Source organism: Anomaloglossus baeobatrachus, chromosome 2, assembly GCF_048569485.1.
Source record: "Anomaloglossus baeobatrachus isolate aAnoBae1 chromosome 2, aAnoBae1.hap1, whole genome shotgun sequence".
NCBI classification, from domain to species: Eukaryota; Metazoa; Chordata; class Amphibia; order Anura; family Aromobatidae; genus Anomaloglossus; species Anomaloglossus baeobatrachus.
Genome location: NC_134354.1, coordinates 11,684,098 through 11,708,786, shown reverse-complemented (window position 1 = coordinate 11,708,786; position 24,689 = coordinate 11,684,098). Strand labels below are relative to the sequence as shown.

The window sequence follows — 24,689 nt, the reverse complement described above, 5'->3', positions numbered from 1 at the left end:
GGCAATCCACGGCTCCCGCACCAGTGGCAGCCGCGTCGGATGCTTCCCGACTCCGTTTGGCGTCACCTCCTCGTTATGCTGGAGATCCCAAGACCTGCAGGGGCTTCATAAACCAATGCTCCCTTCACTTCACGCAGCTGCCCCATCTGTTCGCCTCCGACCAAGCCAAGGTCGCCTTTATAATGTCTCACCTGGAGGGCGAGGCACTGGCGTGGATGAACCCCTTGTGGGAGAAGGAGGACCCCATGACCAAGGATCTTCAAGAGTTCCTGCAGGCCTTTCGCAGTACCTTTGACGAGCCGGGACGCGCCTCTGCTTCATCACTTCTCCGCCTACGTCAAGGAACACTGACGGTGGGCCAATACGCCATCCGTTTCCGCACTTTGGCTTCTGAACTCGGGTGGAATAATGAGGCCCTGACAGCCGCCTTCTGGGAAGGACTATCAAGTCGCATCAAAGATGAGTTGGCGGGTCGTGACATGCCCTCCACCCTAGATGCCCTGATTGCCCTAGCCACGCGAGTGGACATTCGTTTTCAGGAGCGCTCCAAAGAGCTGGTTCGTGAGCGACGTGCGGTACGGCACTCCTCTCCGCCACAGAAGTCCTCTGTGCCACAGTCATCTACAGCTGGGATTCCTGTCCACGAACCCATGCAGGTTGATCGAGTACGACAGTCTGACCAACGTCGAGCAGAGCGGCTCGCCAAGGGCCTCTGCTTTTACTGCGGAGGGGACACACATCTCCTACGCTCCTGTCCGGAAAGGCCGGGAAACTCCAAAGCCTAGGGTTGGTAGGAGAGGCCACCCTAGGTGCTGGGACTCTCTCCGACCCAGTTATGTGGACGGTACAAGTATCAACAGGAGAGACGCGCTTCACGGCTGAGGCATACCTCGACTCCGGAGCAGCAGGCAATTTTATCCAGCAGGCCACGGTGGACAAATACCAGCTGCCTGTTACTCTACTCGAGAAGCCCCTACTGATTGCCTCGGTGGATGGGAGACCCCTCTCTGATACCATCTCCTGGATCACGAAGCCGGTGGAACTGCGTATCGGTGCTCTGCACACCGAGAACATCGCTCTCTACGTCCTTCCACACATGTCCCACCAAGTCCTGCTGGGACTTCCTTGGTTGCGAACACACGAACCCTCAGTCAACTGGGGTACTGGCGAAATCACCCGTTGGGGCTCTGCCTGTCATGAGAGATGTCTAAAGTCTATACAACCAGTCCGACGACCTCCGGTTCCTGAGAACCTACCGGGTCTGCCCTCGGCCTATTGGTCCTTCACGGACGTTTTTGACAAGAAGGAGTCTGAGGTACTTCCGCCACACCGTCCCTACGATTGCGCCATCGACCTGCTCCCAGGAACAACACCACCTCGAGGACGGATATATCCGTTGTCTCCCGCCGAAACCAGGGCCATGTCCACCTACATCATGGAAAGCCTGGCAAAGGGATTCATCCGGAGATCCTCCTCTCCTGCGGGAGCAGGCTTCTTCTTCGTTAAGAAGAAAGAGGGTGACCTTCGCCCATGCATTGACTACCGGGGCTTGAATCAGATTACTATAAAAAACAAGTACCCCCTACCGCTCATCCCCGAACTGTTCGATCGGCTCAGAGGAGCCCGTGTGTTCACCAAACTGGATCTTCGGGGTGCCTACAACCTAGTTCGTATCCGCTCTGGGGACGAATGGAAGACCGCGTTTAATACTCGCGATGGGCACTATGAATACTGTGTGATGCCCTTCGGTCTGTGTAACGCTCCTGCCGTATTCCAAGAACTGGTGAACGACATTTTCCGGGACCTCCTCTACGTATGTGTAGTAGTTTATCTGGATGACATTCTTGTTTTCTCTCCGGACCTCCAGACCCACAGAGAGAACGTAAAGCTGGTTCTACAAAGACTGAGAGAGAATCGTCTCTACGCCAAATGTGAGAAGTGCGTCTTTGAGCAGTCTTCTCTTCCTTTCCTGGGATACATCATCTCGGGGACTGGGCTGCAGATGGATCCCAAGAAGGTCTCCGCCATTCTCAACTGGCCTCCCCCTTCTGGACTGAAGGCAATCCAACGGTTCCTGGGATTTGCCAACTACTACCGCCAGTTTATTCCTCACTTCTCCGCCCTGACTGCTCCTCTCTCCGCTCTGACCAAAAAGGAGGCTAATCCAAAGGACTGGTCACCTGCGGCCGACGCCGCATTTTGCTCCCTGAAGCGAGCATTCGCCTCCTCTCCTGTACTCCACCGACCAGAGTTAAACCGCCAGTTCACCTTAGAGGTGGATGCTTCCTCCTCAGGAGCCGGAGCAGTGCTCATGCAAAAATCCTCCTCCGGGAAGATGGTGACTTGCGGTTTCTTCTCTAAAAGCTTCTCAGCACCTGAACGTAATTACACCATCGGTGACCGAGAGCTATTAGCGGTCAAACTGGCTCTGGAGGAGTGGCGCTACCTCCTGGAAGGAGCAGTGTACCCCGTGATTATCTACACGGACCACAAGAACCTGGAATACCTGCGGTCCGCTCAGCGACTGAACCCACGGCAAGCCAGGTGGTCCTTATTCTTTGCCAGGTTTGACTTCCAGCTTCATTTCCGACCCGCGGACAAGAATATACGCGCTGATGCCTTGTCTAGGTCTCTCATGCCCCTGGAGCAGGAGGAAGAGACTATCCAACCTATCATCTCTCCAAACAAGATTGTTCCGGTGGCTCCTGTCACTCTGGCCCAGATACCACCCGGGAAGACCTATGTCTCTGAGACCGACAGGGAAAAAGTGTTACACTGGGGTCATGCCTCGAAAACAGCCGGCCATGCAGGCCAGAAGAGAACATGGGGTGCGATTGTACGCCATTACTGGTGGCCATCCCTTCGCACGGACGTTGCCGCCTTTGTCTCTGCCTGCCCCTCTTGTGCCAGGAACAAGACGCCCAAACACCTGCCCTATGGCCGTCTTCTGCCTCTGCCGATACCCTCAGTTCCATGGCAACACATAGCGATGGACTTTATTACGGACTTGCCAGTATCCTCCGGACACACAGTCATATGGGTCGTGGTGGATCGGTTCTCCAAAATGGCTCACTTCGTCCCTATGCCCGGACTGCCCTCTGCTCAGGAACTCGCGGAAGCCTATATACAACACATCTTTCGCTTACATGGCTTTCCTTCCCACATCGTGTCCGACAGAGGAACTCAGTTCACCTCCCGCTTCTGGAGGGCTCTCTGCAAACATCTGGGAGTGACTCTGGACTTTTCTTCCGCTTACCATCCTCAGTCTAATGGCCAAGTGGAGAGGGTCAATCAAATCTTGACATCCTTCTTACGTCACTATGTCAACGCCCATCACGACGACTGGTCCACGCTTCTGCCTTGGGCTGAGTTCTCCCATAACCACCACGTCAGTGAGTCGTCCTCCAAATCTCCCTTCCATGTCGTTTACGGACTACAGCCTTCCGTCCCGTTGCCTATATCCCCTTCTTCGGATGTCCCTGCTGCTGATACTGTAGTCCGTGACTTCGCTACCATTTGGGACTCTGTCAAGGCGTCCCTTGGGCGCGCTTCCCAGCGGATGAAGAAACACGCTGACAAAAGGCGTCTAGACCCTCCGTGTTTCTCTCCGGGTGACCTGGTCTGGCTTGCTTCCCAGTACATCCGACTGAAGATTCCTTCCTACAAGCTGGGTCCTCGCTACATCGGGCCGTTTAAGGTCCTCAGCAAGATCAATGAGGTCTCCTACAAACTGAAGCTTCCGGCCACGATGAGAATACCCAACTCCTTCCACGTCTCTCTCCTCAAGCCGGTGTTCCTTGGTCCCTTCTCCGCTGCTGCCAGCCCGGCTCCTCCTCCTATTGCTGAGGACGACATCTACGCGGTAAGAGATATCGTGGCCATGAAGACTGTTCGTGGCCGGCAGTTCTTCCTGGTGGACTGGGAGGGGTATGGTCCTGAGGATAGATCCTGGGAACCCAGGGAGAATGTGGGCACTCCTCTGATCCGTGCCTTCATGTCTCGGTTGCGGGGAGGGGGGCGTGGGGGGGGGGGGTACTGTCACGCTCCCCGGGTCCTCGGCTCCCCTTCCCGGGTCCCCTGCCCCGCTCCCCGGCTCACCTGCCACGCTCCCCGCGTCCCAGTCCCTTGTGCCCGTCCTTCCTGGGCTTCCTGGCCGCCGATCCCGGCGCCCGACGGCCTCCCAGGCCCTGCTCGGCTCCCCTGCGTCCTCCTCTCAGCCTCCTTCCCTGGCTTCTGGCACCCGGGCCGCGCGCACGCGCATTAGGGCGCGCGCGCGGTCACTGACCCTTTCTTAAAGGGCCAGCGCCCATTAACAGGAAATGAGGTTAGACAGGTACGGGGTATAAAGGGGGTTCTTGTCCAAGGGGGCGGGGCCTGATCTTCGTGTTCCCTGAGCTAGGAGTCAGGTCTCCTGGTGTTACTGTGCTCGTACTCACCTATCTCTCTTTGTAGAGCCGTGCCTGCTTCGCCACCCAGTCTGCCGTATCCTGAAACCCGAACGCTGTCCATCTGCCATCCTGACAGTCCGCACCACCTCGGATCCCTGCGGTGACCCGTCTTCTTGCTCCCAAGGTTCCGGACCCCGCCTGACATCATCTCGGCTTCCGAACCTGAGCTGCGTCACCCGGACTACCACCCGTAACTCCGTAGTCCCAGGGACTTCTCCGCTATACCTGTGTGCAAGGACTGCTCTGCTGTTTCTAGTGCTCCAGCTGCCGGACTCTTTGCTACCATCTAGGAGTTCGGTCCAGTGGATCCACCTCCTGGGCCTGCCCGTACACCTGGCCCTGACACTTGTACATAGGGGCAGTATTATAGTAGTTATATTCTTGTACATAGGGGCAGTATTATAGTAGTTATATTCTTGTATATAGGGGGCAGTATTATAGTAGTTATATTCTTGTATATAGGGGCAGTATTATAGTAGTTATATTCTTGTACATAGGGGGCAGTATTATAGTAGTTATATTCTTGTACATAGGGGGCAGTGTTATAGTAGTTATATTCTTGTATATAGGGGGCAGTATTATAGTAGTTATATTCTTGTACATAGGGGGCAGTATTATAGTAGTTATATTCTTGTACATAGGGGGCAGTGTTATAGTAGTTATATTCTTGTATATAGGGGGCAGTATTATAGTAGTTATATTCTTGCATATAGGGGCAGTATTATAGCAGTTATATCCCTGTACACAGGGGCAGGTAGATCCCCAGTATATCCTCCTTCCTGGCTCTGGTTGCGGTATTATCCTGTGATTTATTGTGTGTTCTCCATTAGGCGGTTTTTGTGGACACAGCTCGGGGCTTTTCTGCTTCTGGTTCTTTATCTCTTCCATTATCTGCGCTGTGTAATCACTTTCTCTTATCTCGGGATATTAATGGAAAGTCTCTTTATCTGCAGGGCAGTAAATGCGTTTACTTTAGTGTCACACAATGGCGGTGATGTGGCCACAGATATTTCTATGTCTGGTTTTCCCTGCTTGTTCTTATCAGCAGTGTTAATGGCTCTGTCTGTATTGGTTACCTGTATATAAGAGGCCTCCTGGGCGCCAGATGAAGGCTCCACTCCTGTTACTCTGAATGGCAGGGAGGATTGGGCCACATGTCTTAATTTTTCCTTCAGTTCCATTGTCCCCAAGGGTATAATATGCAGACCAATAGACCCCGATGCATAATGTTTGACTGCATTTCCCCCAATGTATATGATTCAGCCCCATTGCTCCCAGTGTATGTCACCATCACCAAACACAATGCCGAGCCTTATACACCGTGTGCAGAATTATTAGGCAAGTTGTATTTTAGAGGATTTTTTTTATTTTTGATCAACAACTTTGTTCTCAATCACCCAAAAGACTCATAAATATCAGCGCTTAATATTTTTGGCAGTTGGAGGGTTTCTAGATTTGGCTTCTTAGGAGGATCTGTGCAGAATTATTAGGCAACTTAATAAAAAACAAATCTATTCCCATCTCACTTGTTTATTGTCACCAGGAAACCAATATAACTGCACAAAATATAGAAATAAACATTCCTGACTGCAAAAACAAAGCCCAAAAATGAGTGCCCAATATCGCCCCCTTCTTTCTGATGACGCTCAGCAGCCTCCATCCATAGATTCTATCATTGCTTGATCTGTTTACCATCAACATTGCGTGCAGCAGCCACCACAGCCTCCAGCCACCACAGCCTCCAGCCACCACAGCCTCCAGCCACCACAGCCTCCAGCCACCACAGCCTCCAGACACCACAGCCTCCAGTCACCACAGCCTCCAGACACCACAGCCTCCAGACACCACAGCCTCCAGACACCACAGCCTCCACACACCACAGCCTCCAGCCACTACAGCCTCCAGCCACCACAGCCTCCAGCCACCACAGCCTCCAGACACCACAGCCTCCAGCCACCACAGCCTCCAGACACCACAGCCTCCAGACACCACAGCCTCCAGACACCACAGCCTCCACACACCACAGCCTCCAGACACCACAGCCTCCAGCCACCACAGCCCAGCCTCCAGACACCACAGCCTCCAGACACCACAGCCTCCAGACACCACAGCCTCCAGCCACCACAGCCTCCAGCCACCGCAGCCTCCAGACACCGCAGCCTCCAGCCACCACAGCCTCCAGCCACCACAGCCTCCAGACACCGCAGCCTCCAGACACCGCAACCTCCAGACACCACAGCCTCCAGCCACCACAGCCTCCAGACACCACAGCCTCCAGACACCACAGCCTCCACACACCACAGCCTCCACACACCACAGCCTCCAGACACTACAGCCTCCAGCCACTACAGCCTCCAGCCACCACAGCCTCCAGCCACCACAGCCTCCAGACACCACAGCCTCCAGCCACCACAGCCTCCAGACACCGCAGCCTCCAGACACTACAGCCTCCAGCCACCACAGCCTCCAGCCACCACAGCCTCCATACACCACAGCCTCCAGCCACCACAGTCTCCAGCCACCACAGCCTCCAGCCACCACAGCCTCCAGACACCACAGCCTCCAGCCACCACAGCCTCCAGACACCACAGCCTCCAGACACCACAGCCTCCAGACACCACAGCCTCCACACACCACAGCCTCCAGCCACTACAGCCTCCAGCCACCACAGCCTCCAGCCACCACAGCCTCCAGCCACCACAGCCTCCAAACACCACAGCCTCCAGCCATCACAGCCTCCAGCCACCACAGCCTCCAGCCACCACAGCCTCCAGACACCACAGCCTCCAGCCACTGCTCCCAGAGGTGGACTGTTTTCCCTCCCTGTAGATCTCACATTTTATGAGGGACCACAGGTTCCCTATGGGGTTCAGATCAGGGGAACAAGGGGGCCATGTCATTATTTTTCATCTTTTAGACCTTTACTGGCCAGCCATGCTGTGGAGTAGTTGGATGCATGTGATGGAGCATTGTTCTGCAGGAAAATCATGGTTTTCTTGAACGATAGCGACTTCTTCCTGTACCACTGCTTGAAGAAGCTGTCTTCCAGAAACTGGCAGTAGGTCTGGGAGTTGAGCTTCACTCCATCCTCAACCTGAAAAGGTCCCACAAGTTGATCTTTGCTGACCCCAGCCCATACCAGTGCCCACCTCCACCTTGCTGGCGTCTGAGTCGGAGTGGAGCTCTCTGCCCTTTACTGATCCAGCCTCTGGCCCATCCATCTGCCCATCAAGAGTCACTCTCATCTCATCAGTCCATAAAACCTGTAAAGAATCAGTCTTCAGATATTTCTTGGCCCAGTCTTGAGGTTTTATCTTATGTTTCTTGGTCAGAGGTGGTGGTTTTCAGCCTTCCTTACCTTGGCCATGTCCCTGAGTATGGCGCACCTTGTGCTTTCTGATACTCCAGTAACGTTGCAGCTCTGAAATATGGACAAACTGGTGGCAAATGGCATCTTGGCAGCTTCACGCTTGATTCTCCTCAATTCATGGGCAGTTATTTTGCGCCTTTTTTGCCCAGCACGCTTCTTGCGACCCTGTTGGCTATTTGCCATGAAACGCTTGATTGTTCGGTGATCACACTTCAAAAGTTTAGCAATTTCTGCTGCATCCCTCTGCAAGACATCGCACAATCTGGACTTTTCAGAGCCCGTCACATCTCTCTTCTGACCCATTTTGCCAAAGGAAAGGAAGTTGCCTAATAATTAAGCACCCCTCATATAGGGTGTAGTGTCATTACACCGCACCCCTCCTCATTACAGAGATGCACAGCACCTGATTTACTTAATTGGTAGTTGGCTCTCAGCCTATACAGCGCGGAGTAGGACGACATGTATAAAAAGCATCATGTGACCAAAATGCTCATCTGCCTAATAATTCTGCACACAGTGTATCACCAAGCACAATGCTGAGTCGTACATCACCAAGCACAATGCTGAGTCGTACATCACCAAGCACAATGCCGAGCCGTACATCACCAAGCACAATGCTGAGCCGTACATCACCAAGCACAATGCCGAGCCGTACATCACCAAGCACAATGCCGAGCCGTACATCACCAAGCACAATGCCGAGCCATACATCACCAAGCACAATGCCGAGCCATACATCACCAAGCACAATGCCGAGCCGTACATCACCAAGCACAATGCCGAGCCGTACATCACCAAGCACAATGCTGAGCCATACATTACTAAGCACAATGCCGAGCCGTACATCACCAAGCACAATGCTGAGCCGTACATCACCAAGCACAATGCTGAGCCATACATCACCAAGCACAATGCCGAGCCATACATCACCAAGCACAATGCTGAGCTGTACATCACCAAGCACAATGCTGAGCCGTATATCACCAAGCACAATGCCGAGCCATACATCACCAAGCACAATGCTGAGCTGTACATCACCAAGCACAATGCTGAGCCGTACATTACCAAGCACAATGCTGAGCCATACATCACCAAGCACAATGCCGAGCCGTACATCACCAAGCACAATGCTGAGCTGTACATCACCAAGCACAATGCTGAGCCGTACATCACCAAGCACAATGCCGAGCCATACATCACCAAGCACAATGCCGAGCCATACATCACCAAGCACAATGCCGAGCCGTACATCACCGAGCACAATGCCGAGCCATACATCACCAAGCACAATGCCGAGCCGTACATCACCAAGCACAATGCTGAGCCGTACATCACCAAGCACAATGCCGAGCCATACATCACCAAGCACAATGCTGAGCCGTACATCACCAAGCACAATGCTGAGCCGTACATCACCAAGCACAATGCCGAGCCGTACATCACCAAGCACAATGCCGAGCCCTACATCACCAAGCACAATGCTGAGCCATACATCACCAAGCACAATGCTGAGCCGTACATCACCAAGCACAATGCCGAGCCATACATCACCAAGCACAATGCTGAGCCGTACATCACCAAGCACAATGCCGAGCCGTACATCACCAAGCACAATGCCAAGTCATACATCACCAACCACAATGCTGAGCCGTACATCACCAAGCACAATGCTGAGCCGTACATCACCAAGCACAATGCCAAGTCATACATCACCAACCACAATGCTGAGCCGTACATCACCAACCACAATGCTGAGCCGTACATCACCAAGCACAATGCTGAGCCGTACATCACCAAGCACAATGCTGAGCCGTACATCACCAAGCACAATGCCGAGCCATACATCACCAAGCACAATGCCGAGCCGTACATCACCAAGCACAATGCCGAGCCGTACATCACCAAGCACAATGCTGAGCCATACATCAAGCACAATGCCGAGCCATACATCACCAAGCACAATGCCGAGCCGTACATCACCAAGCACAATGCCGAGCCGTACATCACCAAGCACAATGCCGAGCCGTACATCACCAAGCACAATGCTGAGCCGTACATCGCCAGCGCGGGGGATTTCTGAGTGACCCCCCGGTGGTTTGTGACAACCAAGCACAATGCTGAGCCATACATCAAGCACAATGCCGAGCCATACATCACCAAGCACAATGCCGAGCCGTACATCACCAAGCACAATGCCGAGCCGTACATCACCAAGCACAATGCCGAGCCGTACATCACCAAGCACAATGCTGAGCCGTACATCACCAAGCACAATGCTGAGCCATACATCACCAAGCACAATGCCGAGCCGTACATCACCAAGCACAATGCCGAGCCGTACATCACCAAGCACAATGCTGAGCCGTACATCACCAAGCACAATGCCGAGCCATACACTACCAAGCACAATGCCGAGCCATACATCACCAAGCACAATGCCGAGCCATACATCACCAAGCACAATGCCGAGCCGTACATCACCAAGCACAATGCCGAGCCGTACATCACCAAGCACAATGCTGAGCCGTACATCACCAAGCACAATGCCGAGCCATACATCACCAAGCACAATGCCGAGCCGTACATCACCAAGCACAATGCCGAGCCGTACATCACCAAGCACAATGCTGAGCCGTACATCACCAAGCACAATGCCGAGCCATACACTACCAAGCACAATGCCGAGCCATACATCACCAAGCACAATGCTGAGCCGTACATCACCAAGCACAATGCCGAGCCATACATCACCAAGCACAATGCCGTGTGTCGGATGGAGGGGTGTAAAGCCGTCACCATTGGACTGCGATCTGTAAAACTTAGGCGTTATGTAAATCAACGTGCATCTGATTCTACACAACATATTTCAATTATTTTAGCTAAATCTTTTTATATTTATTGTCTTTTCTAGAAATGGACCTCTCAGCAGTAACCCTCCTTTTCTATCCGGTCCTGACGCCGCAGTTTCTCCTCCATCTTCACCGCACGTTCCCTATCACATCTGCAGCCGCAATGTAACATGTGCAATGTTCTCACCTTCACATCATCTGTGACGAGGAACAGGAATAATAGAAAATTTCTACCAAATCTGACCGAGCAAGGGATCCCACCCCGGGAGGACGACGTCACACCCCGGGCAGATGATGTCACACCCCGGGCAGATGATGTCACACCCCGGGCAGATGATGTCACACCCCGGGCAGATGATGTCACACCCCGGGAGGACGACGTCACACCCCGGGCAGATGATGTCACACCCCGGGCAGATGATGTCACACCCCGGGCGGACGACGTCACACCCCGGGCGGATGATGTCACACCCTGGGCGGATGATGTCACACCCCGGGCGGATGATGTCACACCCCGGGCGGATGATGTCACACCCCGAGAGGACGACGTCACACAACTCAAGAGTTTCTTATTCCCGTCCTCATTTGCAGACAAAAAAAAAACAAAGCTAAACCCGCTAATTAGAGAGATATAATCCTCATAAAGCAGAGCGAGCGCCAAAGGATTTACTCCATAATACCCGAAACATGTAACATATACACATCATAGGATAGCGGGCGAGGATTATACTGAAAAATACAAAAAAAATTCACAATATGTATTACATTATGTATCCTGGACTCCAGAGCTGCACTCACTATTCTGCTGGTGCAGTCACAGTGTACATACATTACATTACTGATCCTGAGTTACCTCCTGTATTATCCTCCAGAGCTGCACTCACTATTCTGCTAGTGCAGTCACTGTGTACATACATTACATTACTGATCCTGAGTTACCTCCTGTATTATACTCCAGAGCTGCACTCACTATTCTGCTGCTGCAGTCACTGTGTACATACAGTTAGGTCCAGAAATCTTTGGACAGTGACACAATTTTGGCGAGTTGGGCTCTGCATGCCACCACATTGGATTTGAAATGAAACCTCTACAACAGAATTCAAGTGCAGATTGTAGCGTTTAATTTGAAGGTTTGAACAAAAATATCTGATAGAAATTGTAGGAATTGTCACATTTCTTTACAAACACTCCACATTTTAGGAGGTCAAAAGTAATTGGACAAATAAACCAAACCCAAACAAAATATTTTTATTTTCAATATTTTGTTGCGAATCCTTTGGAGGCAATCACTGCCTTAAGTCTGGAACCCATGGACATCACCAAACGCTGGGTTTCCTCCTTCTTAATGCTTTGCCAGGCCTTTACAGCCGCAGCCTTCAGGTCTTGCTTGTTTGTGGGTCTTTCCGTCTTAAGTCTGGATTTGAGCAAGTGAAATGCATGCTCAATTGGGTTAAGATCTGGTGATTGACTTGGCCATTGCAGAATGTTCCACTTTTTTGCACTCATGAACTCCTGGGTAGCTTTGGCTGTATGCTTGGGGTCATTGTCCATCTGTACTATGAAGCGCCGTCCGATCAACTTTGCGGCATTTGGCTGAATCTGTGCTGAAAGTATATCCCGGTACACTTCAGAATTCATCCGGCTACTCTTGTCTACTGTTATGTCATCAATAAACACAAGTGACCCAGTGCCATTGAAAGCCATGCATGCCCATGCCATCACGTTGCCTCCACCATGTTTTACAGAGGATGTGGTGTGCCTTGGATCATGTGCCGTTCCCTTTCTTCTCCACACTTTTTTCTTCCCATCATTCTGGTACAGGTTGATCTTGGTCTCATCTGTCCATAGAATACTTTTCCAGAACTGAGCTGGCTTCATGAGGTGTTTTTCAGCAAATGTAACTCTGGCCTGTCTATTTTTGGAATTGATGAATGGTTTGCATCTAGATGTGAACCCTTTGTATTTACTTTCATGGAGTCTTCTCTTTACTGGTGACTTAGAGACAGATACACCTACTTCACTGAGAGTGTTCTGGACTTCAGGTGATGTTGTGAACGGGTTCTTCTTCCCAAAGAAAGTATGCGGGGATCATCCACCACTGTTGTCATCCGTGGACGCCCAGGCCTTTTTGAGTTCCCAAGCTCACCAGTCAATTCCTTTTTTCTCAGAATGTACCCGACTGTTGATTTTGCTACTCCAAGCATGTCTGCTATCTCTCTGATGGATTTTTTCTTTTTTTTCAGCCTCAGGATGTTCTGCTTCACCTCAATTGAGAGTTCCTTAGACCGCATGTTGTCTGGTCACAGCAACAGCTTCCAAATGCAAAACCACACACCTGTAATCAACCCCAGACCTTTTAACTACTTCATTGATTACAGGTTAACGAGGGAGACGCCTTCAGAGTTAATTGCAGCCCTTAGAGACCCTTGTCCAATTACTTTTGGTCCCTTGAAAAAGAGGAGGCTATGCATTACAGAGCTATGATTCCTAAACCCTTTCTCCGATTTGGAAGTGAAAACTCTCATATTGCAGCTGGGAGTGTGCACTTTCAGCCCATATTATATATAGAATTGTATTTCTGAACATGTTTTTGTAAACAGCTAAAATAACAAAACTTGTGTCACTGTCCAAATATTTCTGGACCTAACTGAACATTGCATTACTGATCCTGAGTTACCTCCTGTATTATACTCCAGAGCTGCACTCACTATTCTGCTGGTGCAGTCACTGTGTACATGCGTTTTCCTGCGGATGCGTTTTTTGGGGGCCAAAAACGCTGCCTGTTTGTGGATAAGAATAGATGCAGTGGGTGAACACAGTCTAAAGCTACATACAATTATTAATTACCGCTGCTCCTATATAATAATAAGCTGTATATTATTTACATGAATGATTAGACGCTGTCTTTATATCTAGGAAATCAGGGTGTGGGGTCCTGCACTGGGGCCCACCAGGGATTTACCAGATCACCTGTGGGCCGATCCGATCCGGCCTCTGAGTGATGGATCGTCAGCTCTGCGTCTCTGCTGCAGTATTCCTGCCTCCACATGAAGCCTATGGACTGATCATGGACGGATCATGGACTGATCATTGACTGATCATGGACGGATCATTGACTGATCATGGACTGATCATTGACTGATCATGGACGGATCATTGACTGATCATGGACGGATCATTGACTGATCATGGACTGATCATTGACTGATCATGGACGGATCATTGACTGATCATGGACGGATCATTGACTGATCATGGACGGATCATTGACTGATCATGGACGGATCATTGACTGATCATGGACGGATCATGGACGGATCACGGACGGATCATGGACGGATCATGGACTGATCATTGACTGATCATGGACGGATCATGGACGGATCATGGACGGATCTTGGACTGATCATGGACTGATTATGCACGGATCTTGGACTGATTATGGACTGATCATGGACGGATTGATTATGCCATCGTTATCCAGTCCGCGACACTCTTTTTTAATTCGGATTGTCTGATCACTTGCGCCATTGTTGTCATTCCATAATCCCATTCACTGCACCAGTCCTGGTGACTGCGCCGTGTGAGGCCGTTGTACTGACAGCCGAGGAATGTTACCGTGACCTAAGTGAAGAATGTGGGATGTGATGAGCGACATGAGATGAGAGACGCACAACATCCAGAATGCGGAAGGCCTGCGCAGCCCAAATCAACAGCCCGATGATTCCCGCACAGCCAGATGGCCCCCGCACAGCCCAATGGCCCCCGCACAGCCCGATGGCCCCCGCACAGCCCGATGGCCCCCGCACAGCCCGATGGCCCACGCACAGCCTGATGATTCCCGCACAGCCCGATGATTCCCGCACAGCCCGATGATTCCCGCACAGCCCGATGGCCCCCGCACAGACCGATGGCCCCCGCACAGCCCGATGGCCCCCGCACAGACCGATGGCCCCCGCACAGACCGATGGCCCCCGCACAGCCCGATGGCTCCCGCACAGCCCGATGGCTCCCGCACAGCCCAATGGCTCCCGCACAGCCCGATGGCCCCCGCACAGCCCGATGGCTCCCGCACAGCCCGATGGCCCCCGCACAGCCCGATGGCTCCCGCACAGCCCGATGGCTCTCGCACAGCTCGATGTCTCCCGCACAGCCTGATGGCTCCCGCACAGCCCGATGGCCCCCGTACAGCCCGATGGCCCACGCACAGCCCGATGATTCCCGCACAGCCCGATGATTCCCGCACAGCCCGATGGCCCCCGCACAGCCCGATGGCCCACGCACAGCCCGATGGCCCCCGTACAGCCCGATGGCCCACGCACAGCCCGATGATTCCCGCACAGCCCGATGATTCCCGCACAGCCCGATGGCCCCCGCACAGACCGATGGCCCCCGCACAGCCCGATGGCCCACGCACAGACCGATGGCCCCCGCACAGCCCGATGGCTCCCGCACAGCCCGATGGCTCCCGCACAGCCCGATGGCTCCCGCACAGCCCAATGGCCCCCGCACAGCCCAATGGCTCCCGCACAGCCCGATGGCCCCCGCACAGCCCGATGGCTCCCGCACAGCCCGATGGCCCCCGCACAGCCCGATGGCTCCCGCACAGCCCGATGGCTCTCGCACAGCCCGATGGCTCTCGCACAGCTCGATGTCTCCCGCACAGCCTGATGGCTCCCGCACAGCCCGATGGCCCCCGCACAGCCCGATGGCCCCCGCACAGCCCGATGGCTCCCGCACAGCCCGATGGCTCTCGCACAGCTCGATGTCTCCCGCACAGCCTGATGGCTCCCGCACAGCCTGATGGCCCCCGTACAGCCCAATGGCCCACACACAGCCCGATGGCTCCCGCACAGCCCGATGTCTCCCGCACAGCCCGATGGCTCCCGCACAGCCCGATGGCCCCCGCACAGCCCGATGGCCCACGCACAGCCCGATGGCCCACGCACAGCCCGATGGCCCCCGCACAGCCCGATGGCTCCCGCACAGCCCGATAGCCCCCGCACAGCCCGATGGCTCCCGCACAGCCCGATGGCCCCCGCACAGCCCGATGGCTCCCGCACAGCCCGATGGCCCCCGCACAGCCCGATGGCTCCCGCACAGCCCGATGGCTCTCGCACAGCCCGATGGCTCCCGCACAGCCCGATGGCCCCCGCACAGCCCGATGGCCCCCGCACAGCACTTTTTGTAACTTTTTACTCTTATTTTTTTTAACATTTTATTATTTTTTTTATCCACTTGGGGACTTGATCCTGCAACGCCTATAAGCCTAAAGGCCCTGTCACACATAGATAAATCTGCGGCAGATCTGTGGTTGCAGTGAAATTGTGGACAATCAGTGGCAGGTTTGTGGCTGTACAAATGGAACAATATGTCCATGATCTCACTGCATCCACAGATCTGCCAAAGATTTATCTCTGTGTGTGACGGGGCCTTTAGGGTGTAATGGAAGTAGTAAGATGGCAGCCACGGGGGACATAACTACCCCTTGACACCCCGTGATCACAACCTATTTAACTGTCTAGATGCCACAGAAGGGCTGATGGCTGCAGCATCTCAAGGGTTAAATGGCGGTGACTGTAGGCAGCTGTGGTTATGGTCGTCCACCTGCTGCGGTGGAACGGGCACCTGTCCTGGCATCATGACTCAAGAACCAGCCGGCCATCGTGAAGACACGTTATTCTGACATAGCAGAGCTGACCATGTAGTGTAGCGGAGCTGATTGTGCAGTGTAGCAGAGCTGACTGTGCAGTGTAGCAGAGCTGACCGTGCAGTGTGGAAAAGCTGACCGTGCAGTGTAGCAGAGCTGACTGTGCATGTAGCAGAGCTGACCGTGCAGTGTAGCAAAGCTGACCGTACAGTGTAGCAGAACTGACTGTGCATGTAGCAGAGCTGACCGTGCAGTGTATTAGAGCTGACCGTGCTGTGCAGCAGAGCTGACTGTGCAGTGTAGTAGAGCTGACTGTGCAGTGCAGCAGAGCTGGCTGTGCACTGTATCAGAGCTGGCTGTGCACTGTAGCAGAGCTGGCTGTGCACTGTAGCAGAGCTGACCGTGCACTGTAGCACAGCTCACCGTGCGGTGCAGCAGAGCTGACCGTGCGGTGTAGCAGAGCTGACTGTGCGGTGTAGCAGAGCTGACCGTGCAGTGTAGCAAAGCTGACCGTACAGTGTAGCAGAGCTGACTGTGCATGTAGCAGAGCTGACTGTGCAGTGTATTAGAGCTGACCGTGCTGTGCAGCAGAGCTGACTGTGCAGTGTAGTAGAGCTGACTGTGCAGTGCAGCAGAGCTGGCTGTGCACTGTATCAGAGCTGGCTGTGCACTGTAGCAGAGCTGACCGTGCACTGTAGCACAGCTCACCGTGCGGTGCAGCAGAGCTGACCGTGCGGTGCAGCAGAGCTGACTGTGCGGTGTAGCAGAGCTGACTGTGCAGTGCAGCAGAGCTGACCATGCAGTGTAGTAGAGCTGACTGTGCTGTGCAGCAGAACTGACCGTGCAGTGTAGTAGAGCTGACTGTGCTGTGCAGCAGAGCTGACTGAGCAGTGCAGTAGAGCTGACTGTGCAGTGCAGCAGAGCTGACCATGTAGTGTAGCAGAGCTGACTGTGCAGTGTAGCAGAGCTGACTGTGCTGTGCAGCAGAGCTGACTGAGCAGTGCAGCAGAGCTGACTGTGCAGTGCAGCAGAGCTGACCATGTAGTGTAGCAGAGCTGACTGTGCAGTGTAGCAGAGCTGACTGTGCGGTGCAGCAGAGCTGACTGTGTGGTGTAGCAGAGCTGACTGTGCAGTGCAGCAGAGCTGACCATGCAGTGTAGTAGAGCTGACTGTGCTGTGCAGCAGAACTGACCGTGCAGTGTAGTAGAGCTGACTGTGCTGTGCAGCAGAGCTGACTGAGCAGTGCAGTAGAGCTGACTGTGCAGTGCAGCAGAGCTGACCATGTAGTGTAGCAGAGCTGACTGTGCAGTGCAGCAGAGCTGACTGTGCAGTGCAGCAGAGCTGACCATGTAGTGTAGCAGAGCTGACTGTGCAGTGTAGCAGAGCTGACTGTGCAGTGTAGCAGAGCTGACCATGTAGTGTAGCAGAGCTGACTGTGCAGTGTAGCAGAGCTGACTGTGCAGTGCAGCAGAGCTGACTGTGCAGCAGAGCTGACCATGCAGTGCAGCAGAGCTGACTGTGCAGTGCAGCAGAGCTGATTGTGCAGTGCAGCAGAGCTGACTGTGCAGTGTAGCAGAGCTGATTGTGCAGTGCAGCAGAGTTGACTGTGCAGTGTAGCAGAGTTGACTGTGCAGTGTAGCAGAGTTGACTGTGCTGTGCAGCAGAGCTGACCGTGCAGTGTAGCAGAGCTGACCGTGCAGTGTAGCAGAGCTGACTGTGCAGTGTAGCAGAGTTGACTGTGCAGTGTAGCAGAGTTGACTGTGCTGTGCAGCAGAGCTGAGTTTGCATTTTGTGTTTCTACTTCGCTGCAGACGTGCAGATAACAACCATTAGGGTTTAACGACTTAATCCGCTCTGCTACATGTGCGGCAGGGTGTGTGATCCGCAGGAGTGCTGCGTACGGCCGTCTGTCAGTACACGATGCCGTATAATCAGTCTCGGCCCTGGCGGTGATCCCGGACTCCTCGCCAATAACCTGATGAAGTTACCTAGATGCTATTGATTGCTTGGAGCAGAGGCGGAGATGGCGGCAGCGCTGAAGCATTGCACCGGCAGCGGGCACGTCCACCAGGCGGGTGCGGGGACCACTACTCCTCACATTGGTGCGGGCGCCACCTCTGAGATTCGCCCCTGTCAGATGTTTATATATCAGAAATGTCCCCAATGGGAATGCTCCTTACATTTAGATTGCCAGTAGAGATCAGCACAATCCTCTCCTGAAATACTCTGCACAGCTGTGACTCTGCACCTGCCACTATGTAACTCCCAGTCTTCAGCCTCCCACAAAATCATCACACTTTTCTCCTGAAATACTCTGTGCCACTGGGGACTCTGCTCCTTCCACTTTATAACCCCCAGTCAATAACTTCTCAGAAGACCAGCTCTCTCCTTTCCTGAAGTACTCTGTGCTGCTGGTTTAACCTGTAACTTCCACTCTGTGACCTCCCACAAGAGCAGCATACTCCTCTCCTGAAATACTCTGTGCTGCCAGAAGACAATTCTCCCTCTAATATATAACAGCCACAAGATGATTGCACCCCTGAAAAACTCTGTGCTGCTGGGGGAACCTGCACTTTCTAGATTGTGTCTTACTACAATATCTTGTCACTCATTTCCTGAAATACTCTGTGCTGCTGGAAGACAATTCTCCTTCCACTATATAACAGCCACAAGATGATTGCACCCCTGAAATACTCTGTGCTGCTGGGGGAACCACCACTTTCCAGATTGTGACCTACTACAATATCTCATCACTCATTTCCTGAAATACTCTGTGCTGCCAGAAGACAATTCTCCCTCTAATATATAACAGCCACAAGATGATTGCACCCCTAAAATACTCTGTGCTGCTGGGGGAACCTGCACTTTCTAGATTGTGACCTACTACAATATCTTGTCACTCATTTCCTGAAATACTCTGTGCTGCTGGAAGACAATTCTCCTTCCACTATATAACAGCCACAAGATGACTGCACCCCTGAAATACTCTGTACTGCTGGGGGAACCTGCACTTTCCAGATTGTGACCTACTACAATATCTCATCACTCATTTCCTGAAATACTCTGTGCTGCTAGAAGGCAATTCTCCTTCTGTGTAAATCTCAGTCTCTGATGAGCCAAAAGATGATTGCACCCCTGAAACTCTGTGCTGCCGGGGAACCTGCACTTTCCAGCTTGTGACCGAATACAATATCTCAACATTAATTACCTGAAATACTCTGTGCTGCTGGAAGAGGATTCTCCTTCTACTGTGTAATCTCAGTCTGTGACCAGCCACAATATCATCATAACCCTGAAATACTCTGTGCTGCAGGAGGGACCTGCACTTTCCAGCTTGTGACCTACTACAATATCTCAACATTCTTTTTCCAAATTACTCGGTACTACTGGAAGACAATTCTCTTTCCACTATGTAACTCAGTGTGTGACCAGCCACAAGGTAATCTTACCCCTGAAATACTCTGTGCTGCTGTGACCTGCTCCTTCCTCTGTGACCTCCTATAAGATAAGCACTCTCCTCTCCTGAAATACTCTGTGCTGCTGTTGGTCCACTTCTTCCAATACATAACTCCGTCCTCGCCCCCCCCCCCCCCACCATGTGTCGGCTTTGTCGTGCTGACATACTATGCAGAGAATACACATCCCGCGCTGACCTGCGCGGTCACCTCTACTCCAGTCACAGCCGGAGCTGCACTCACTGTTCAGCCAGATGCCGCTTCTCTCACCAATATGTGGCAGACTGGAGCAGCCACCTGCAGAATTATGAATGCAGCTCTGGAGGTGACCAGTGCGCGGCCCCGATGTCCCCCGTAGGTGGCGGCTGCGTACCTTGCCCGGCTTGCTGGTGTAGTTGAAGGCGTAGACCTCCTCGATGTTCCTGTCGATGCGACCGGAGTAAAACTTGCCGATCTGCGCTGGTTTAATGTCTGTCGGCCGGCTGACTCCACCGGCGAACCGCGCCAATGCTATAAAGAGGAGGAACCCCGGGGAGATCCAGGCGGGTGACACTGCACCCCCCATCATCCCCAGGAGACCACAGAGATGTCACAGCAGACGGCCACCCCTCTCCATGGAGTGGAACAATCCAAGGCTAATAAATATCTGGTCACAGCCGCTCCGGATCAACACATGTCTGCAAAAGAGGGGGATATAGTGAGAGCCATTGTATCGGTCCTATATCTATATCACCACGTGTCATCATTCATACAGCACAGGCATCACTACGTGTCATTATACATACAGTACAGACATCACCACACGTCATCATACATACAGCACAGACATCAGCAGGTATCATCATACATACAGCACAGACATCACCACGTGTCATCATACATACAGCACAGACATCACCATGTGTCATCATTCATACAGTACAGATATCACCACGTGTCATCATACATACAGCACATGTCATACATACAGCACAGACATCACCAGGTATCATCATACATACAGCACAGACATCACCACGTGTCATCATACATACAGCACAGACATCACCACGTGTCATCATACATATAGCACAGACATCACCACGTGTCATCATTCATACAGTACAGATATCACCACGTGTCATCATACATACAGCACATGTCATACATACAGCACAGACATCACCAGGTATCATCATACATACAGCACAGACATCACCATGTGTCATCATACATACAGCACAGACATCACCACGGGTCATCATACATACAGCACAGACATCACCATGTGTCATCATTCATACAGTACAGATATCACCACGTGTCATCATACATACAGCACATGTCATACATACAGCACAGACATCACCAGGTATCATCATACATACAGCACAGACATCACCACGTGTCATCATACATACAGCACAGACATCACCACGGGTCATCATACATACAGCACAGACATCACCACGTGTCATCATACATACAGCACAGACATCACCATGTGTCATGATACATACAGCACAGACAGCATCACGTGTCATCCTACATACAGCACAGACATCACCACGTGTCATCATACATACAGCACAGACATCACCATGTGTCATGATACATACAGCATAGACATCACCACGGGTCATCATACATACAGCACATGTCATACATACAGCACAGACATCACCAGGTATCATCATACATAGAGCACAGACATCACCACGTGTCATCATACATACAGCACAGACATCACCACGGGTCATCATACATACAGCACATGTCATACATACAGCACAGACATCACCAGGTATCATCATACATAGAGCACAGACATCACCACGTGTCATCATACATACAGCATAGACATCACCACGGGTCATCATACATACAGCACAGACATCACCACGGGTCATCATACATACAGCACATGTCATACATACAGCACAGACATCACCACGTGTCATGATACATACAGCATAGACATCACCACGGGTCATCATACATACAGCACAGACATCACCACGTGTCATCATACATACAGCACAGACATCACCACGTGCCATCATACATACAGCACAGACATCACCACGGGTCATCATACATACAGCACAGACATCACCACGTGTCATCATACATACAGCACAGACATCACCATGTGTCATGATACATACAGCATAGACATCACCACGGGTCATCATACATACAGCACATGTCATACATACAGCACAGACATCACCAGGTATCATCATACATAGAGCACAGACATCACCACGTGCCATCATACATACAGCAAAGACAGCACTATGTGTCATCATACATACAGTACAGATATCACCACGTGTCATCATACATACAGCACAGACAGCATCACGTGTCATCCTACATACAGCACAGACAGCATCACGTGTCATCATACATTCAGCACAGACAGCACCTCGTGTCATCATACATACAGCACAGACATCACCACGTGCCATCATACATACAGCAAAGACAGCACCATGTGTCATCATACATACAGCACAGACAGCACCACGTGTCATCATACATACAGCACAGACATCACCACGTGTCATCATACATACAGCACAGACATCACCACGTGTCATCATACATACAGCACAGACAGCATCACGTGTCATCATACATACAGCACAGACAGCATCACGTGTCATCATACATACAGCAAAGACAGCACCATGTGTCATCATACATACAGCACAGACATCACCACGTGTCATCATACATACAGTACAGATATCACCACGTGTCATCATACATACAGCACAGACATCACCACGTGTCATCATACATACAGCACAGACATCACCACGTGTCATCATACATACAGCACAGACATCACCACGTGTCATCATACATACAGTACAGACATCACCACGTGTCATCATACATACAGTACAGACATCACCACGTGTCATCATACAGCACAGACATCACCACGTGTCATCATACATACAGTACAGATATCACCACGTGTCATCATACATACAGCACAGCCATCACCACGTGTCATCATACATACAGCACAGACATCACCACGTGTCATCATACATACAGCACAGACATCACCACATGTCAACCTACATACAGTACAGACATCCCCACGTGTCATGGTACATACAGCACAGACATCACCACGTGTCATCATACATACAGAACAGACAGCACTAAATGTCATCATACATGCTGCACAGACATCACCACATGTCATCATGCAAACAGCACAGACAGCACTACATGTCATCATACAAACAGCACACATTGCATGTCATCATACATACAGCAAACATCACATGTCAGCATACATACAGTACTCATCCCCACGTGTCATCATACAGTACAGACATCACCACATATCATCATACATACAGCACACATCACATCATCATACATATAGCAGGCATCACAAATCATGTCATCATACATACAGCACAAATCATATTATCATATATACAGCACATACATCACAACAGGTCATCAGACACACAGCACACACCACATCATTATACATAAGGCACACATTATACATACAGCACACATGACCACATGTCATCATACATTTGAAACACACATCCCCACATCATCATACATACAGCACATATCACCAAATTTTATCATATATACAGCACATGTAATCATATATACAGAACACATCACATGTCATCATACATACAGCATATATCACATGTGATCATAGTCACAGCACACACACATATCATACATACAGCACACATTATGTCATCATACATACAACACACATTATGTCATCATACATACAGCACACATGTCATCATACATACAGCACACATCATATGCCAGCACACAGCACACAGCACATCAGACATACAGCACAAATGACATGCCAGCATACAGCACATATTACATGTCATCATACATATAACATCCTTTGATGTACATACAGTATATATAATCACATGATATCACACATACAGATATCTGTGACCCTACTGGATGCTGCAGGGGTTTTCAGTCCCCACACACTGCTCAGTGGTGTCCCTGCTGCCTGCACTCACCTGCCCGGCTGCTGGGGGTCCCTGGGGCAGTTCTGCTGCGGGTGGGCTGCTCAGGGCTCATCATCCACCATCCCCAGAGCCCAGGATGCCACAGCCAGGACAGCAGCACAGGGTGCAGCCAGGAGCCCTCCCCTGCCCAATGCGGATTGGTGCTTGTGTCCAGAGAGAGGACAGCTGACCAATCACTGCAGCCTCCTCTGCTACATTGTTCCCACAGTTTAATTCTAAAAGGTGTAAGGTGCAGAGGAATCTGAGCATGGACTCTGCTGCCACCTGCTGAATATACACGGCATTACACCCTGATACTATAGTCACAGCCAATGTACGAGAATAATAAATATAAAGAATGACCTGGGGCCACGTGCTTATATTAAATACAGAAAGTACAGAAAAATTATAAAATAATATTACAACTATAACACTGCCCCCTATGTACAGGAATATAACTGATATAATACTGCCCCTATATACAAGACTATAGCTACTATAATACTGCCCCCTATGTACAAGAATATAACTACTATAATACTGCCCCTATATACAAGACTATAGCTACTATAATACTGCCCCCTATGTACAGGAATATAACTACTATAATACTGCCCCTATGTACAAGAATATAACTACTATAATACTGCCCCTATGTACAAGAATATAACTACTATAATACTGCCCCTATATACAAGAATATAACTACTATAATACTGCCCCCTATATACAAGAATATAACTACTATAATACTGCTCCCTATGTACAAGAATATGACTACTATAATACTGCCCCTATATACAAGAATATAACTACTATAATACTGTGCATATGTACAATAATATAACTACTATAATACTGCCCCTATGTACAAGAATATAACTACTATAATACTGCC

General features: G+C 51.2%; 1 protein-coding gene across 3 annotated transcripts in view; it reads right to left on the bottom strand.

The window, feature by feature from the left end:
• Positions 1-24,282, bottom strand: part of SIDT1 (SID1 transmembrane family member 1) — a 104,625-nt gene extending 80,343 nt beyond the window's left edge. The window contains exons 1-2 of one of the 3 annotated variants that reach the window (XM_075334876.1): positions 23,804-24,282; positions 20,146-20,449 (exon numbers count right to left, since the gene is read on the bottom strand). In XM_075334876.1, coding sequence (XP_075190991.1) covers positions 20,146-20,340 — 195 coding nt within the window. In that variant the 5' untranslated portion in view covers positions 20,341-20,449; positions 23,804-24,282. The remainder of the gene's footprint in view (positions 1-20,145; positions 20,450-23,803) is intronic. The other 2 variants (XM_075334875.1, XM_075334874.1) reach the window with 2 other exon arrangements.
• Between the last annotated feature and the right edge of the window lie 407 nt (positions 24,283-24,689).